This window comes from Rhinoderma darwinii, chromosome 2, assembly GCF_050947455.1.
Source record: "Rhinoderma darwinii isolate aRhiDar2 chromosome 2, aRhiDar2.hap1, whole genome shotgun sequence".
Lineage (NCBI taxonomy): Eukaryota > Metazoa > Chordata > Amphibia > Anura > Rhinodermatidae > Rhinoderma > Rhinoderma darwinii.
In genome coordinates, this window is record NC_134688.1 from 81,642,872 (window position 1) to 81,662,808 (window position 19,937).

At 43.1% G+C, this 19,937-nt stretch overlaps 1 protein-coding gene across 1 annotated transcript; it reads right to left on the reverse strand.

The window, feature by feature from the left end:
• Positions 1-15,033: 15,033 nt before the first annotated feature.
• LOC142740672 (keratin, type II cytoskeletal 5-like) lies at positions 15,034-19,545 on the reverse strand. The gene is made up of 9 exons (XM_075850084.1): positions 19,060-19,545; positions 18,678-18,892; positions 18,329-18,389; positions 18,143-18,238; positions 16,551-16,715; positions 16,151-16,276; positions 15,508-15,728; positions 15,374-15,408; positions 15,034-15,290 (listed from the first exon to the last, which is right to left on the reverse strand). Exons 1-9 carry the CDS (start codon positions 19,543-19,545, stop codon positions 15,034-15,036), a joined length of 1,662 nt encoding a protein of 553 aa, XP_075706199.1.
• Between the last annotated feature and the right edge of the window lie 392 nt (positions 19,546-19,937).

Here is a 19,937-nt window from a genome sequence, read left to right on the forward strand (position 1 = left end):
TGACATTTTACATATAGACTGTGTCAAGTTGGCAGTACAGACTAAAAGACACATGGACATGGTTAGAAAAAATGTCATAAAAACACAACCTCATACAGGTACATGGATATAAAAATGTATAAGCTATGGCTGTTGGAATGCTGGAAAGGCAAATGCAGTGGAAACGCAGCGGAACACAGCAAAAAATGCTTGAAATCCAGAGGTGCACGTGTACTTTGCTATAATCAATGCTTGACACTACTTCCACTGGTAAAATCACCATGAAAAAATAACCGCAGCATTTCTGCAGCAATATGCGCAGCAAAAGTGCCCTATTTGGCGCGGATTTCTGTGACAGATTTAGGTTATGTTCACACGCTGTGTTTTCAGGCATATTTTGGGGTGTAAACGCCTATAAATACGTCTGAAAAACGGTAGCTAAATGCCTACAAACATCTGGCCATTGAATTCAATGGGAAAAATGGCGTTTCATTTAGACAGGTTTTTTTTTTACGATGCCATTTTAAAAAACGGCACGTAAGAAAAAGCTGCGTAAAAAGAAAGAGCATGCCAATTCTTGAGCCGTTTTCAGAGCTGTTTTTCATTGTGTCAATAGGAAAACAGGTCCAAAAATGACTCCAAAAAAGCCTAAAAAAAAACGTTTCCAGCTTTAAAAATGGCTGAAAATCAGAGGCTGTTCTCTCTGAAAACAGCTCAGTCATTTTCAGCCGTTTTTGACTTTGCGTGTTAACATAGCCTTACCAGTGTTTTTCTTTAAGATTTTGCTGCAGATTTTATGTATTCTGTGTCTATAATCTCATTTGCCTCCATTAAAGAAAGCTGTGATACATGGAGACTGAAAAACATTGTATAAAGTGATCATGATCAATCTAAGTTAAAAATAGGAAGAGAAGTGCAGGTGAATCCATTATTGTTTGGTATTATCCATCCATTACTCATAAAGTTACTGCAGTTTAATTGCCATGGAGTATGTGTCAAATAAAACATATACAATCAGGCTCTAGTTTGTTGGGTTGGGCACAGACATTTTACTGACCGACAATAATAGTGTCATCATGTTACAAAGCTTGCTATACTTTACTCACAAATAATGAATATAATTATTCCACTGAAAAAACATTCACTCCTATAAATCACACATAAAAGGACTGGCAAGGGCGGAAGGGGAACTTGATACCTAGGCCAGTCTTGATATTACTATCGGTAACTAAATGGGGAGATTTAAAAAATATATTGAATGGGGAGATATATACCTTCTGGTAACAGAATGTCAAGGAAAAAAAGGAGACGAATATGGCTAAATAGGGAAGTTCTAACTATAAGACAAGAACAAAGAGTATTTAAAGCCTTGGAGGCTGAGGTTTAAGAAAAGGCATTCCAGAGACAAAGATAGGAAATATAAAAATGAAATAAAGCTAGCAAAGTTAGCTAAAGAAAAATAGCTAACAACTTAAAAATGAATACAATTATTGTTTCTAAATATATAAATGTTCAGAAGAAAAAATATAGATAAATATTGTAACGTTAAAAGATGATCATGGAAATATAATTGTAAAAGTCAAATAAGAGGCCGTACTTAACCACGTACTTTTAACCATTGTTCATTGATGAGCTGCCAGTGCCGGCTATTCAGGGTAACAGTAATAAAAGTTCTTCACCTGACATTACCTATTTAACACAAGAGGAAGTAAAACTCCATCTGAACAAATTAAATATTGAGAAAGCCCCCTGGCGTAGACTGCATTCATTCACAGGTATTAAGTGAATACAGCACGGTAATTGATAGACCATTATATCTCATCTTCTTAGACTTTATGTAAACAGGGTCAGTGAGTCAGGATTGGGGGAAGGCCGATGTTGTATTAATATTGAAGGTGGGTAAAAAAGGTGGTACAGGTAACTACCATCCGGTTAGTCTGACATATGTGGTATGTTAAATATTTGAAGATATTCTAAGGGATGAACTGAAAAATTTCAAGCAGTAAATAATCTAATAACTGATAACCAGCATGGATTCATAAAAGTCAGGTCGTGCCTAACCAGCATGCTCAGTTTCTATGTGGGGGTAAGTGCAAATCTTAAGGTTGGTAATGTGGCTGATATATCTGGATATTAAATGGATACAACTGGGGTACCTTTTGACCATCCTTGTCTTCCACATGCCCTGACCTTTTGCTAGTGAACCATGATGAACCTCTGCCGCCTGCTCTGACCTTTGGCTAGTTACCCTTGACAAACTTTTGCCGCCTGCCCTGATCTTTTTGCTATATCTGACTTTGCATACTATCTTTGAGTTTGCACTATTTCTGTTAACGTTGGCCTTCACCAGGGGAGACTACTCAAGGGGTAGCGACCTGGGGTTCCCCTGCCTCAAATTCCAAGGGTGAAAACCAGGGTTTCCCTTAGACTGCGCTCCCCGGTTTAGCCCTACGTCAAAATCCTTGGTGACAAAGTGGGTTCACACCACACTCTGCTGATCCCATGACTTATTTCACGGGCCCCGTGACAGTACCCCTGTGCACAGAGCAAGTAGAAGAGGCTGTTATAGATGCAAAAAGCTATATTAACATCCATGGTTTTGGAATTGTACTATATGTCCAAAAAGCTCATATAGGTGTGATGGTCTGGTGTCCACATACTTTCGACCAGATAGTATGTGTTTATATACACTGATCAGCAATAATATTTAAACTATCTGCCTAATATTGTGTAGGTTCCATTTGTGCCATCAAAACAGTTCTGACCCATCGAGGCATGGATGCCACAAGACCTCTGTAGGTGTCCTGTGGTATCTGGCACAAAGATATTAGCAGCAGATTCTTACGTCCTGTAAACTGCGAGGTGGTACCTCCATGGATTGGACTTTTTTTTTCTCTATATCATCCTACAGATCCTCAATCGGATTGACAGCTGGAGAATTTGGAGGCAGAGTCAACACCTTGAGCTCTTTGTCAAGTTCGACAAACCATTCCTGAACAATTTTTGCAGTATAGCATTATGCTGCTGATAGAGGTCACTGTCATTAGGGATTACTGCTGCCATTAAGGGGTTCCCCAGCAGAACATTGACCAGTGCATTACACTGGCTCCGTCGGCTTGCCTTCTTCCTATCAGAATCCTTGTGCCATTTCTTCCCCAGGTAAGTGACGCACGCGCACCCGGCCGTTTACATGATGTAAAAAAACACGTGATTCTTTAGAACTGGCCACATTCTACCATTGCTCCATGGTCCAGTTTTGATGCTCATGTGCTCATTGAAAACACTTTTGGCAGTGGACAGGGGTCGGCATTGGTACTCTGACCGGTCTCCATCTACACAGCAAGCTGCAATGCACTGTTTGTTCTGACACCTTTCTATCATTGCCAGCATCAACTTTTTCAGCAATGAGCCTTGACTGCCCATGACCCTGTCGCCAGTTTATAGGTTGTCCTACCTTTGGCCACTTTTAGTAGGTACTAACCACTGCCTACTAGAAACACTCTAGAAGATCTGCTGTTTGGAAGATGCTTTGACCCAGTAGTAAAGGCATCACAATTTTTGTAACTTTTGAGCCATTTGCGACTTTTCTACGCCAGAAAACTGGAATAGAAAAGTTGATGCATTCCCCAGATGTGTATAGATTATTGTAATAGAATAGCCAAGAAATGTAAATTTACAGCCATTGCGTCTTAATGAATTAGATGCATCTCAGAGTGGCTGTGCACCAGAAAGTCAAACCTACGCCAGCTATGAGCTGGTGTAGATTTGTGCTATAATTGACACCAGTTTGTGGCGTAAATTATAGTTAATTTTTCCTCCCTCTAAAGTGGCAGAGGCAGAGTAAAAATAAAAAAAATGGCAACATTTTGGGGTTATGTCTGGTATTGCATCTCAACTCCATTGAAGTGAATGTGGCTCAACTCCCATACCGCAGATGCCAATTCCTTGTTATTTTTTTCATATTTTCATATTTGTAGAAATACCACAAGGTTTTTACCATGAAATTAGAAATGTGTAGAATCAAAAATAGAGTGACGGAGAATGCAAAACATTATACTGAGGTGACAAATAAATCCAGACCATTTTGCTTACTGTACTTTGTAAAATTATACTTTCAAATAATTATATGGTCTTGATTAATCGTCATAAACTCTGAAGAAAATAAAACAAAAATAAATCACCAGTACATTGTAGAAAAGTTGAAGTTAAAGAGGCTCTGTCACCAGATTTTGCAACCCCTATCTGCTATTGCAGCAGATCGGCGCTGCAATGTAGATTACAGTAACGTTTTTTATTTTTAAAAAACTAGCATTTTTGGCCAAGTTATGACCATTTTTGTATTTATGCAAATGAAGCTTGCAAAAGTCCAAGTGGGCGTATTTAAAGTAAAAGTCCAACTGGGCGTGTATTATGTGCGTACATCGGCGCGTTTTTACTACTTTTACTAGCTGGGCGTTCTGACGAGAAGTATCATCCACTTCTCTTCAGAACGCCCAGCTTCTGGCAGTGCAGACACACAGCGTGTTCTCGAGAGATCACGCTGTGTCGTCACTCACAGGTCCTGCATCGTGTCGGACGAGCGAGGACACATCGGCACCAGAGGCTACAGTTGATTCTGCAGCAGCATCGGCGTTTGCAGGTAAGTCGATGTAGCTACTTACCTGCAAACGCTGATGCTGCTGCAGAATCAACTGTAGCCTCTGGTGCCGATGTGGCCGACACGATACAGGACCTGGGGCAGGAAGTGAGTGACGTCACAGCGTGATCTCTCGAGAACACGCTGTGTGTCTGCACTGCCAGAAGCTGGGCGTTCTGAAGAGAAGTGGATGATACTTCTCGTCAGAACGCCCAGCTAGTAAAAGTAGTAAAAACGCCCCGATGTACGCACATAATACACGCCCAGTTGGACTTTTACTTAAAACACGCCCACTTGGACTTTTGCAAGCCTCATTTGCATAAATACAAAAATGGTCATAACTTGGCCAAAAATGCTCGTTTTTTAAAAATAAAAACGTTACTGTAATCTACATTGCAGCGCCTATCTGCTGCAATAGCAGATAGGGGTTGCAAAATCTGGTGACAGAGCCTCTTTAACAACCCTGACCCTGATTAGGATACATGGGCTAACTAAAATAAAAAAATTGCCCTCTCTTCAGACATAACCTAGATAGTCCATGTTAATTCTAACTGCAAAGTAAATTCTGATGTTATCATTGTACACAAAGGACATATATGTGACATATCCAAAAACATGTGATAAACCCCATCAAACAGCGATCAGATTCAGATAGAGTTGCCTGTTGCTGAATCTCTGTGAACCCTGTTGTGGTTTAGTCCCGTTGTTGTGGCAGAACTTGGCACACCAATTGGCCCAGTCTAACCCTGTGGTGGTTGCACTGCACTCACATTGGCCAGAGATGTAGGGTTAGTTAACATGATGTTTTAGAAATCTCGAAATATTTGTTTTTGTTCATGCAGTTACAGTCTAACAGTGTGAGAAACATATCTTAGTACTTTCTGTTTAAAATGATAATCCCCCACTATTGCAATAAAACAATGCATTAACACAAATATTTCGTGCAATACTTAAGTTACACTTAAATGGTCACTAACTTTTCAACAAACTTTGCATAAATTAATAGTACAAGAAAATAAAAAAAACTTTATGACATATCTTATTAAGAGAAAATGCCTCCATTTATGAGGTTCCTTTGCTATCCCCCAACCTCTTCCCTTCTAACTGTTCACTCCCTCTGAATTTACTGCTAAATCCATCTCCACAAGACAAGATGGATGGAGGAATAAGGTTACATGCTGTCCAAAGAAGTATATGGTGAAGATAGGGGGAGAAGAGAGAAGGAGCAAAGTGAGAGAGAGAGGTGTAGCGTCCATGGCCGCGGGCCGTCAGGTTTACTCACCTCCCGACGCCCGCAGCCATGGATCTGTGAGCGCTGGTCCCCATCTCCTTCCTAAGAGACGCCAGCGCTCACTTCCACTCCGTTCGGCTGTGTCTTGGAGGGTGCGCGCGCACGCTCATGCCCGGCCTTAAAGGGCCAGCGTGCGCAAATAGGAGGAAGTCATCATCATCAACTGCCACGATTTCCTGGTCTTCTAATCATTGCCTGAGCGTTGTTAGTTTTCCCAGTCTGTCTTGCAAATTGTCCCTTAGTATTTCCCATTCCTGTTGTTACCTGTGCCTTGTTCCCCGTTCCTGTTTCCCGTGCTGTGCCTTAGTATCAAGTCGTGCCACGTCCGGTGTCTTCTGCCACGTCCGGAGGAATCAACCACGTCCTGTGTCATCTGCCACATCCAGAGGAATCTGCCACGTCCTGTGTCATCTTCCACGTCCAGAGGAATTTGCCACGTCCTGTGTCATCTGCCACGTCCAGAGGAATCTGCCACATCCTGTGTCATCTGCCACGTCCGGAGGAATCCGCCACGTCTGGCACAACTTGCGGCTCCTGTGTCATCCGCCACGTTTGGCGCTGTCTGCTGCAACCCTCTCCATCTGTGCCAGAGCTGCGGCCACCGTCTGGACTATCCAGGTACGCTTGTGTGGGACATTGTATTTCTGGGGTTTCCTGCGGTTTGGCCAGCTGCCTCCCCGCTACGGCGGTACGGCCTAGTGGGTCCACTAACCCGCTCCATGACAGTACGCCCAGGCCATGGACCCCGCTGGTCAACCTGAGACTTTGATGACACAAGCCATGCTGGCCGAGATGGAGGATCTCCAGTCACGACAAGACCAGCTCCTCCTGTCGGTGAATGCCATAGCCCATCGGTTGCTCGCTCCAACCACAGTCGCCACCGTACCCGTTCCTGCGGTTCCTCCTGCTACACTTCCTGTCTGTACCGGTACCAGCCCCCTGTGTTTCTTGCCGCTACCTCCACGCTATGACGGAGATCCAAGGTCCTGCAGGGGATTTTTGAATTAGTGCCTGATCCATTTCAGACTACATGCCAGGTCCTTCTGTTTGGATGACGTTAGGATCGCCTTCATCATCTCTCTCCTTACTGGCAAAGCCCTTGCATGGGCTAATCCTCTGTGGGAACATCAGGGACCAGAGACCCGGGACTTGCAGTGCTTCCTAGAGACCTTCGGCTCGATCTTTGAGGAACCTGGGAGAGTTTCTTCGGCTGCTGCATCCTTGCTAACCCTACACCAGGGAGACCTCTCCGTGGGCGAGTATGCCATTCAGTTCCGTATCCTGGCTGCTGAATTGACCTGGAACAACGAGGCTTTGGTGGCTACATTCTGGCAGGGACTGTCTTCAGGGATCAAGGACGAGCTGGCTGCTCGCGATCTGCCATCTACCCTGGACGATCTTATCCTACTCGCCTCCCGGGTTGACATTAGGATCCGGAAACGTTCCAAAGAGGTTCTCCGGGAGAGAGTACTTCCTAGGCTGGATTCTGCTGTCCTGCAATCCCCCTCAGTCGTCCCACCAGAGGATCCGATGCAGGGTAATTATGTCAAATTGTCTACCCAGGAGAGACAACGCAGACGCACTTCTGGACTTTGTTTGTATTGCGGCCGTGGAGGCTATATTGTGCGTCTGTGTCCCCAGAGGCCGGAGAGACCCCCTTGCCTAGGATTGGTTGGAGAGACAACCCTAGGTGGAACGGAATCTAACGGAGCATTCGGTTACAAATTTACTATTCCTGTGACCCTGGCATCCGGCGAGAGTACGCATCAAGTCTCTGCCTATCTTGACTCTGGCTCTGCTGCAAACTTCATCGAGAAAGAGCTAGTGGATCATCTTCAGTTGCCCACAGTTCCCCTGGAGACGTCTTTGGCTGTTGCCTCTGTTAAAGGACTGCCTCTGCCGGATCCCATCATTTCTAAAACCAAGCCGTTGAAGCTCCAGGTTGGAGTCCTGCATTCTGAATTAATTTCCTTCCTTGTTTTGCCCAAGGCCATCAATCCTGTTCTGCTGGGCCTGCCTTGGCTTCGACTACATGCCCCAGTCCTGGACTAGAATTCTGGAGAGGTTCTCCAATGGGGCTCCAAGTGCCATGGTCGTTGTCTGTTGCAGATCCATCATGTCAAGCCTCCTCTGCCTCAGTCGTTGGCGGGACTGCCTCCCCATTTTGCTCAGTATGCAGATGTTTTCAGCAAAAGGGAGGCTGAGATGCTGCCTCCACATCGGACCTATGACTGCCCCATTGAACTGGTTCCTAAAGCCTCTCTCCCCCGTGGACGGGTATATCCTCTCTCCTTGCCTGAGTCTCTATCCATGTCGGCATAAATCAAGGAGAATCTGGAGAGGGGTTTTATACGAAAATCTTCCTCCCGGCCGGGGCTGGATGATTCTTCTTCGTTAAAAAGAAGGATGGATCTCTTTGTCCCTGCATTGACTACAGGGGACTCAACCTGATCACAGTCAAGAACAAATACCCGTTGCCACTCATTTCTGAGCTATTTGATTGCATACGAGGGGCCAAAAATTTTTCTAAGCTAGACCTGATTTGTTTTTATGAAGAGGTAAGCAGAAGCCTAGACAGAGGGGCCGCTGTGGATATAGTGTTTTTGGACTTTGCAAAGGCATTTGACACTGTCCCTCATAGACATATAATGGGTAAATTAAGGACTATAGGTTTAGAAAGTATAGTTTGTAATTGGATTGAGAATTGGCTCAAGGACCGTATCCAGAGAGTTGTGGTCAATGATTCCTACTCTGAATGGTCCCCAGTTATAAGTGGTGTACCCCAGGGTTCAGTGCTGGGACCACTATTATTCAACTTATTTATTAATGATATAGAGGATGGGATTAATAGCACTATTTCTATTTTTGCAGATGACACCAAGCTATGCAATATAGTTCAGACTATGGAAGATGTTTGTGAATTGCAGGCAGATTTAAACAAACTAAGTGTTTGGGCGTCCACTTGGCAAATTAAGTTTAATGTAGATAAATGTAAAGTTATGCACCTGGGTACGAACAACCTGCATGCATCATATGTCCTAGGGGGAGCTACACTGGGGGAGTCACTTGTTGAGAAGGATCTGGGTGTACTTGTAAATCATAAACTAAATAACAGCATGCAGTGTCAATCAGCTGCTTCAAAGGCCAGCAAAATATTGTCGTGTATCAAAAGAGGCATGGACTCGCGGGACAGGGATGTAATATTACCACTTTACAAAGCATTAGTGAGGACTCATCTAGAATATGCAGTCCAGTTCTGGGCTCCAGTTCATAGAAAGGATGCCCTGGAGTTGGAAAAAATACAAAGAAGAGCAACGAAGCTAATAAGGGGCATAGAGAATCTGAGTTATGAGGAAAGATTAAAAGAACTAAACCTATTTAGCCTTGAGAAAAGACGACTTAGGGGGGACATGATTAACTTGTATAAATATATGAATGGCACATACAAAAAATATGGTGAAATCCTGTTCCATGTAAAACCCCCTCAAAAAACAAGGGGGCACTCCCTCCGTCTGGAGAAAAAAAGGTTCAACCTGCAGAGGCGACAAGCCTTCTTTACTGTGAGAACGGTGAATTTATGGAATAGCCTACCGCAGGAGCTGGTCACAGCAGGGACAGTAGATGGCTTTAAAAAAGGCTTAGATAATTTCCTAGAACAAAAAAATATTAACTCCTATGTGTAGAAATTTTTTACTTCCCCCTTCCCATCCCACTTCCCCTTTCCCATCCCTTGGTTGAACTTGATGGACATGTGTCTTTTTTCAACCGTACAAACTATGTAACTACTATGTAACTATGTAACCTGCGGGAGGCTTACAATCTAGTCCGGATTCGCCGGGGTGATGAATGGAAGACGGCATTTAACACCCGGGACGGGCACTATGAATACCTAGTGATGCCCTTCGGACTGTGTAACGCTCCCGCAGTGTTTCAGGAGTTCGTTAATGATATCTTCCGGGATCTACTCTATGTCTGTGTTGTTGTTTATCTCGATGATATTTTGATTTTTTTCCCCAGATCCGACGACTCATCAGAGGCATGTCCGTCAGGTTCTACTACGATTGAGGGAGAAGCATTTATACGCCAAGTTGGAGAAGTGCGTCTTTGAGAAGAGTTCTCTGCCCTTCCTGGGCTACATAATCTCGGATCAAGGCCTCAAGATGGATCCTGAGAAAGTGAAAGCTGTCCTGGAGTGGCCACGTCCTCAAGGCTTAAGGGCCATACAGCGGTTCCTGGGATTCGCCAATTTCTACCGGCAGTTTATTCCTAACTTCTCTTCTCTGACGGCCCCCATCTCGTCCCTTACCAAAAAGGGTGTGAACGCCAAGGTGTGGACTCCAGAGGCAGAGTCCGCATTTATTAGCCTCAAGAAAGCCTTCACTTCAGCCTCGATCCTCCATCATCCTGACGTATCTCGGCAGTTCTCTCTGGAAGTGGACGCTTCCTCTGTTGGTGCAGGTGCACTTCTGTTCCAGAGGAGCTCCAAGGGAAAGGCAGTAGTATGTGGCTACTACTCTAGACTGTTTTCTTCTACTGAGCGCAATTACTCCATTGGAGATCGGGAGCTGCTGGCCATCAAATTGGCTCTGGAGGAGTGGAGACATCTTCTGGAGGGCGCTGCTCACCCCATCCTGATCTTCACCGACCACAAGAACCTTAATTACCTTCAGTCTGCACAACGACTGAATCCCCATCAAGTCAGGTGGTTGCTGTTCTTCACCCGTTTTCAGTTTGTGCTCCACTACCGTCCCGCGGACAAGAATGTGAGGGCCGATGCCCTGTCCAGATGATTTGAGACGGAAGACACGGTGGAGTCCCTTCAGACCATCATAGACCCGTCCTGCATTGTCACTGCTAATCCTCTGCAGGTTAGATACATCCCTCCTGGGAGGACTTTTGTTCGGTTGGCAGACAGGAGAAGAATTCTCCGCTGGGGACGTAGTTCTAAACTTGCTGGGCACGCTGGTGTCCGTAAAACCCGAGACCTGATTGATCGTCACTTCTGGTGGCCCACGCTACCTAAAGATGTTCTGGACTTTGTCTCTTCTTGCACGGTGTGTGCCTCTAACAAAGTGACTCACTCCAAGCCTGCCGGCCTGCTTCAACCTCTGCCTGTACCCAATGCCCACTGGCAGCACATTGCGATGGACTTTGTCACAGACCTTCCCCTCTCAGCAGGATGTAACACTGTCTGGGTGGTGGTGGACCGGTTCTCTAAGATGGCTCATTTTATCCCGCTGACCGGCCTACCTTCTGCTCCCCGACTGGCGAGTCTCTTCATTCAGCACATCTTTCGCTTGCATGGCTTGCCTCTACACATCGTGTCAGATCGGGGTGTTCAGTTTACCTCTAAGTTCTGAAGAGCCCTCTGTAAACTCCTGGATGTGAGTTTGGACTTTTCCCCAGCTTATCACCCCCAGTCCAATGGGCAAGTTGAGAGGATCAACCAGATCTTGGAAAATTTTCTCCGCCACTTCATCTCTTCACAGCACGAGAACTGGGTACAGCTTCTTCCATGGGCCGAGTTTTCAAACAACAAACACACAAGTGAGTCCACCACTTCCACTCCGTTTCACATCATGTACAGTCAACATCCCAGAGTCCCTCTTCCTGTGTCGACTTCATCTCAGGTACCCGCTGCTGACTCTGCATATGGGGACTTCCTACAAATCTGGCAACAGACCCGGTCCTCTATTTTGCTGGCGGTAGATCGCATGAAGCGAAGGGCAGATACTAGGAGAAGAGAGCCGCCTCAGTATCTTCCCGGGACTAAAGTCTGGCTGTCCTCTCGGAACATTCGCTTGAGGATGCCTTCATACAAGTTTGCTCCCAGGTTCCTTGGTCCTTTCGAGATCCTGCAACAAATCAACCCTGTCTCCTATAAACTGCGGCTGCCTCCTACCCTCAGAATCCCTAACTCCTTCCATGTGTCCCTCCTGAAACCAGTGGTCCTGAACCGCTACAGCAAGACTTCTAGTTCCACAGTTGCTCCCAGCGGTCCTTCCGATGTATTCGAGGTAAAGGAGATCCTGGACTGCAAAAGGGTAGGAGGAAGGACTTTCTATTTGGTGGACTGGAGAGGGTTTGGTCCTGAGGAGACGTCCTGGGAGCCAGAAGAGAACCTCAGCGCTCCTGCTCTTATTAAAAAGTTCCTCTCTCGCTCTGGCCCCAAGAAGAGGGGGCGTAAGAGGGGGGATACTGTAGCGTTCATGGCCGCGGGCCGTCAGGTTTACTCACCTCCCGATGCCCGCAGCCATGGATCTGTTAGTTCTGGTCCCCATCTCCTTCCTAGTAGACGCCAGCGCCCACTTCCGCTCCGTTCGGCTGTGTCCCGTAGGGTGTGCGCGCACGCTCGTGCCCGGTCTTAAAGGCCCAGCGCACGCAAATAGGAGGAAGTCATCTTCATCAACTGCCACGATTTCCTGGTCTATAATCCTTTCCTGAGCATTGTTAGTTTTCCCAGTCTGTCTTGCAAATGGTCCCTTAGTGTTTCCCGTTCCTGTTGTTACACCCGTGCCTTGTTCCCCGTTCCTGTTTCCCGTGCTGTGCTTTAGTATCAAGTCGTGCCACATCCGGTGTCTTCTGCCATGTCCGGAGGAATCAACCACGTCCTGTGTCATCTGCCACGTCCTGTGTCATCTGCCACGTCCTGTGTCATCTGCCACATCCAGAGGAATCTGCCACATCCTGTGTCATCTGCCACGTTCAGAGGAATCTGCCACATCCTGTGTCATCTGCCACGTCCGGAGGAATCCGCCACGTCCTGTGTCATCTGCCACGTCCGGAGGAATCCGCCATGTCTGGCGCAACTTGCGGCTCCTGTGACATCCGCTAGGTTTGGCGCTGTCTGCTGCAACCCTCTCTATCTATGCCAGAGCTGCGGCCACCGTCTGGACTATCCAGGTACCCTTGTGCGGGACATTGTATTTCTGGTGTTTCCTGTGGTTTGGCCAGCTGCCTCCCCACTACGGCGGTGCGGCCTAGTGGGTCCACTAACCCGCTCCGTGACAAGAGGCAGAAAGACATCCAGAGACGCTGCTACAGCTTCTAGTAAGTAACTATGTACTTCGATATTAATGTTACGTTCCGTTAATTACTAGATTCACTGCCTGATAAGAACGATTAAAGGAATCCGTTTTATTGATAAATTGTTAAAAGTAGCTCATGAAACCCACATACAAATATAACAGGCTCAGACAAGTGGTCAGAAACAGAGATGGTCTATTACAAGTTCCATTTACAGACCAAAATCTCCCCTTATTGTATACAGCTCTGAGGCCACTTGCTGATAGATTAATCCTACGCGTTTCAGTATCACAGGTACACGTGATACATCATCAGGGATTAAAGTTTAAAGTTTAGAAATATTTGTGCCGGTTAGCACGGTTTTTGTGCATATTACATCCCGGGGCGTGCACGACTCTGATACAATGGCCGCTTCTAGTAAGTGTTTTATTTATCCCCAGTGCTGGATTCACAGATACACTGCTCATTACCGCTGTATAACTTGCAAGACACAAGTCATATAATGGTTAGATAAAGTGTTAGTCTTTATGTACACACAAATGACAGACTATTCTGAAGAGTCACCTGAAAGGTTAGTTATGCTTTAGGAACCAATCAAATAGGATCTTACATCTGTCATATTAGTGTTGTATCCTGTATATGATTATTTTGTGACTTTTAATAAGTGTAGTTGATTATGTAGCATATTATGTCTTATTAAGACAATGTCATAGACTGAAGAGAGAAATAGAGGCAAGGAGATACTATTGATATTCTGCTATGTACTGTATAAGTAAGGACCATTTAAATGTGGTTGTTGAGTTAAAAAAATCCATTTTCATATACCTCATTACCGAATTCTGAGTTTTAATAGAGGGAGATCCTCTGTTCAAGATCCTCACAGGGAAATGGTGCTGGCAGGAGGGAGCATGAGTGGAGAGCTGCTGCAAAGAGCATGATTGGCTCCGGAGGACCTGTCCTGCATTACAGAAACAACTCATGGATTTGAATGAAAACAGTGTAATACATAATTTCCCCTATGGTGGCGCTGCAGGGAAAAAAAACCACTTTCTGCCAGGTTTCCACACAGATTACAACTGATCGCTGGGGGTCCCAGCAGGAGGACACTTTCTGATCAGTTTATTGTCAAGGGAACCTTCTCACAAACTGGGATTAGTGCACAATCCCTTTAATCTGTGACAATGGGTTATTAGTACAGTCAGTACTATTTAGTCTGTTAGCAGTCATCTCTAAAGATTACTGTGTCATATTGTGTTTTTTTTAAATAATGTATAACATGTTATATGGTGTCATTGTTGCATTAGTTGAGGAAAGGCTTTTTTGTGTAACCACATGGGAATTGTTTAAATATTAGTGTAAATGAGCAAGCAAGGTATTGTAAGGGGTATTCAAGCAATCGGTTCTGTTGCTAATATTTCTATATACAAGAAATTATATATGATGTCATATTGTGCAATATGCAGGGTTCGACTGGCCCAAATGATTACCCAAGGATCCTTCGGTTGGACCAGGTTCTGACACAATAATGGGCCCTTAATACAACCGGGCTCCAAAGTTCCAGCAGAAGAAATCCTCATTTGGAGTTGACATTGAAGCTAATCACTTGCCACTAGGGTTAATTTCTTTTGAGTTGATTCCAAAATAACCCATTAGACCTTACTGATGCCCTTTGTGACAACATGATAAGATCTAAGAATCATTTTCTCTGAAGGGCCCAAGGAAACCTAGTCCAAAACTGACATTATGTGTTGTTTAGATTCGTTGCCTGCCTTACTGGAGCTTACTATCCAATATCATACATTTGATAAATGACCAAGCTTTCACATAAGTAAAAGAAAACTAGTGTGAATACATACTCATAATAATGCATTTTTATTGAAGAATTTCAAGAAAGTTAAGCTTTTTAAGCAAAAATAACAAAATGAAGCAAAACAAAAAAATCCCAATAATTTTATAGAGAATTAAAACATAATTTCTGTTATATTTAGGATATTAGACATACAGAAAGTGGCTTATAGGTCTCATGATGTTTCTGTGGCAAAACATTCAATGTGTTAATGGGCTAAAATCCTCATTATAATACTGCAATTCTTTAAGGATCTTAAAACTTCCTTGAGGATGTGGAGGTTGTTGATACAATTTTTACATTGGAATTATTGCCACTTCCAGAAAAAAAGCCAGCTGGTTTTAAATTGTTTGCACTGAAGCTTCCACCACCAATTCCTTGCCCCCCACTAATACTGTATCCGCTTCCGCTGCTAACTCTACTTCCGCTTCCACCGCCAACACCGAAACCACTGCCAGATCCATAGCTGTGACCTGCTCCACTACTGGTACCATAGTTTGAGCTCACAACAGCTGTTAAACAAAAGTCAAATTGTTAGTTATTCAGATAGTTGATGGAATAAAAAAATAATTTTTGCTCAAAAACTGACACTTACATATGTTTACTGGTCCAACACCATCTCCAGCCAACCTGTAATGAATACAAAAGTTTCAATGTATATAACATTTTCTCAAATATGTCTAATTATAAATAAAATGATGATACATTGACAACAAGAAGTATATTTACCGGCTCTCCTCTCCTTCCAGCAGTTTCCTGTAGGTGGCAATCTCAATATCTAGAGCCAGTTTAACATTCATCAGATCTTGGTATTCACGGAGTTGGCGAGCCATGTCCTGTTTGGCCTTCTGTAGAGCAGCCTCCAACTCTGTAAGCTTTTGTTTGGCATCCTTCAATGCAAGCTCTCCTCGCTGCTCTGCATCAGCTATAGCGGTCTGCAGTTTGACAATCTAGAGGCATAAAAAATAGGACCTGTCAGTAAATTGACAGTGCTCACATCTATAAACTAAATGAAAGAATGTAACTTTGGACCATATGGTTGCTCCAACTGTATGACCAGAATGGATGAATTATACAAATGGTTACATGATTTGCTCGAAAAAAACACGTTTTCACAGAGGTAGAAGATGGGTTGTTGGGAAATGAACGTTTTTGGTTTTTAGCATAGTTTAGGATTATAAAGTCCATTATTATGTCATAGAACGGCATCTGTGTAATGTAAGGGACAATCCATAAATTGCTTGATTCTTATTCCGAGAAGAGTGAACAAATGCAATTACAGTTTTGAGCTTTGACATTACAATAGCTCATCATCTCCATGTAGAAGAACGTATTTTACTATTACGATAATGCCCACAGCTATTCTACTTACTTGTTTCTTCACGTTGTCAATTTCTGAGCGCAGCCTGTTAATCATACGGTTGAGCTCTGAAATTTCAGTCTTTGTGCTCTTCAGATCATCACCATGTCTTCCAGCAGATACCTGGAGCTCCTCATACTGTAGGAAGAGTAGACATTAGTAGAAATTACATGCAGAATTTACAATAACCCTAGCTAGTTGTTGGTAAGTAGCTCTAGAGAATAGTTTGCATTAGTTATGATTTGTGTTTCTTCTATTTGGTTTATATGGATAATTTATCAATTAGTCAGAGAATGCTCAGGATACTGAAATAAAATATTCCATTTGGTCAAGCTATCATTAATAACCTAGTTCGTTGTTTTTGGACAGACTTGCAGATATTATTAAAGTGCTATTTAAACTGTTCACTCACTTTACTTTGGTACCAAGACTCAGCCTCTTGGCGACTTCGGTTGGCAATCTCCTCATACTGAGACTTGACCTCAGCAATAATGCTATGTAGATCTAGATCTCTATTGTTATCCATGGACAAGACGACTGAAGTGTCTGAGATCTGTGTTTGCATTTGGGCAAGTTCCTAAAAGTTAGAGAACAACTTGAGTATTACAAAGACAAAATAAAGAATTTTGAAACTTAAAAGTTTATCACAATGATCTAAAGATTTTAAGTAATAAATCCATTGTTTGGCAACCATACATCTAGCAGGTCCTTGAACTCTAAACTGGCAATCCACATAATTGCATTCCTAATTTGAAAGATTTTGCCTGACTGGAAGTCTGTGTTTACTGTTATCAGATCCCACTATTAGATAACCATCTTAACATGAGCAATACACTTCACATCAGATTATGCCATATCTACTATACATCCTAAGGGTATGTTCACACGGCAAACTAAACATGGCTGTAAAATACGTAGCTGTTTTCAAAGGAAAGCATTTTTTGATGCGTTCTTTACGGACGTTTTTGGAGCTGTTTTTCTATTGAGACAATGAATAATGGCTCCAAAAACGGTTCAAGAAGGGACATGCACTTCTTTTTGTGGGGCGTTTTTTTATGCGCTGTTTTAAAAAAACGCCCTGTCGGAACGAAACGCCATTTTTCCCATTGAGGTCAATGGGCAGATGTTTGGAGTCATTCAGCTTCCATATTTTTAGCGTTATTTCGGGGCGTTTATGGCACGAAACACGGCTGAAAATAAGCCGTGTGGACATACCCTTATAGGGACCAGCTGTATTGAATGCCGAGGGAGCAGATGCACCTTGGTCCTGGTGCCTGAAGGAGCCCAAGGGCTCCTCTGACACATAAGAAGACAAATGGCACGCGGTAGGTAGGATGCCGATTTTGAATTGGGGCCTAGGAGATTTCAGCTACGCCTCAGAAACCGGTCCACCCTTTTCCTAAAATTTTTGATATTTTTGTAATGGATGTGAATTGATCCAGTTTTAGAATTTAGTTAGACGCAGTCAAGTAGTTTTCAATGTCAGAGTCTATGTTCTGTTCAACAAAGGTCAAAATTTCAATTGTATCTGAAAGTAAAAAAATTTAAAACTTTAAACTACCCCTAAAATAAAAGTCCTCAACTAGCAAATATGGAAAAAAAATAGATTCTGGCTTTTTAGGTTCTGCTACCCAATGTGGTTATCTTAGATATCTACTTTTGTAGGCCTTCACAAAACTACTTTATAATAGGGTACCCATTATGATGATTCACTACTATCTTAGGCCACGAAGTTGAGTACTCAAGGTTAAGTTCAGAAAAAGAGATCTAATAACTTAACAGATCTAATTTATACTGCACTCAACTGATTTTTCTAACAGTTTTATAGCCCTATCTACCTACTGATAATTTCTAAAGTTGGCTCTACAAAGTGCCACCATGGCACTGCCGAGTTTGAATAGTACATATGTTCTTAAAAGTTCAGGTTGTTTGGAAAAAAAGGAAATGTGCATACTGTATATTTCACAATAATTATGTAAAGGAATTTAAAAATTTGAGACTTACTGCTTCAAACAAAGCCCTCAGGAAGTTGATCTCATCTGTCAGACTAGTCACTTTAGATTCCAGTTCCACCTTATTCATGTATGCAGCATCAACATCCTAAAAAGAGCACAGATCCACTTGTTTTTAGGATCTCACACAGGTGTAAATGACATAATACTGATATACATAAAATGACAAGTGACATACCTTTTTGAGCACCACAAACTCATTTTCAGCGGCTGTACGCTTATTGATTTCATCTTCATACCTGACGGGAACAAAAACATTTATATAAAACATGTTCAATGAAAACACTAGCTATTATTAAAGATGATAAAGTGTAATCTACTGCAAGATTCTGTAGTGACCCTCATTAATTGCATATCCTGGTAAAGAAAACCATACTTCAAAAACAGAACCATTGTATACCACTTAGTGAGTTATTTATCACTGATGTTTTGTAGCTTGTCTTGGCTGTTCTTTTCAACTTACAAATACAACATTATTGTATATGAAAAGTACGTGTTGAATGTGACGAATATCTTTGCTGACTTACTTGGCCTTGAAGTCCTCTACAGCATCCTGCATATGTTTCAGTTCTCCATCCAAGCGAGCCTTATCGTTGGTTAGGCTGTCCAGTTGCCGCCGAAGTTGATTAATATAAACCTCAAAGAGGGGTTCTATGTTATTCTTCACTGACTTAACTCCTTGTTCCTGCAAAAGGTTCCATTTGGTCTCCAGAACTTTGTTCTGTTGTTCTAGGAACCTGACCTAGAAGAGAGAGACAGAAATACGGATGCAAAGGTCATCAGTAATGTGTATATACATATATATATATATATATATATATATATATATATATATATATAAAACATATTAATATTTACTATCATGATTGACCTATGGAGAAATAGTGAAAATAAAATGTAACACCCTACCTTGTCAATGAAGGATGCAAATTTGTTGTTAAGAGTCTTGATTTGCTCTCTCTCCTCCGTTCGCACTTTCTGAATTGTTGGATCAATTTGCAAATTTAGAGGAGCTAAAAGACTTTGGTTAATAGTAACCTGCTGGATTCCCCCAGGGGGACATACTGGAAAGTCAGATCCACCACCAAATCCTTGACCGACTCCAAACCCAGAGCTGAATCCAAAGCCAGCACCACCACCAAATCCAGATCCAACTCCGCCATGGGATTGTGAATTTGTAGGAATGGAAATTCTTTTGTTTCCTCCTAAACTGTACAGACTTCTGCTACCAAAGCCACCAGAGCTGGCCCGGGCAGCATTTACACCTCCAGAGCAAGAGCGATTGACTGAAGCTGAACTAAAGCTGCTACGATTTGCCCCTGATTGAACAGCAGAAGCAGCACTGAAGTTCTTTGTTCCTCTAGCAGAGTATGTGGTTTGGCGAGACACAGACATGGTCCTTGTGGATCTGCGATGCTGAGATTGAGCACAGAACAAAGGCAGAGTAAATGGCTCAGTCTGAACGTCCCCTTTTATTTGTCTCAGTACAAGGGTTTGGTCACAGTGCTGAGTATGCATCATCTTACCTCAATAATGGTTTTGGTATGCCTTTTAGCAATCAAAACGCTGAGCTCATCTGATTTACTTATATCTTTAGTATATGAAGTGCAAGGTAAATCTGTGTGAAAAGTTATTGACCAATTCTAAATTCTAGGGGAAAAAAGTTGAGAACAAGACAAGACAAGAATTAGTGAACGGTCGGGATCCTACACCCACAGAAAACAATACTGAGTATGACATATTTCCTACATACTGGATATTTGTAGTAGTGATCAGCTTTTATGTAA

Coding starts and splice junctions, on each gene's coding strand:
- LOC142740672 (XM_075850084.1), bottom strand. CDS start 19,545: ATGTCTGTGTCTCGCCAAACCACATACTCTGCTAGAGGAACAAAGAAC. Junction 18,893..19,059: donor TTGCATCCTTCATTGACAAG/GTAGGGTGTTAC, acceptor TCTCTCTTCTAG/GTCAGGTTCCTAGAACAACA. Junction 18,239..18,328: donor AGTTTGTGGTGCTCAAAAAG/GTATGTCACTTG, acceptor TGCTCTTTTTAG/GATGTTGATGCTGCATACAT.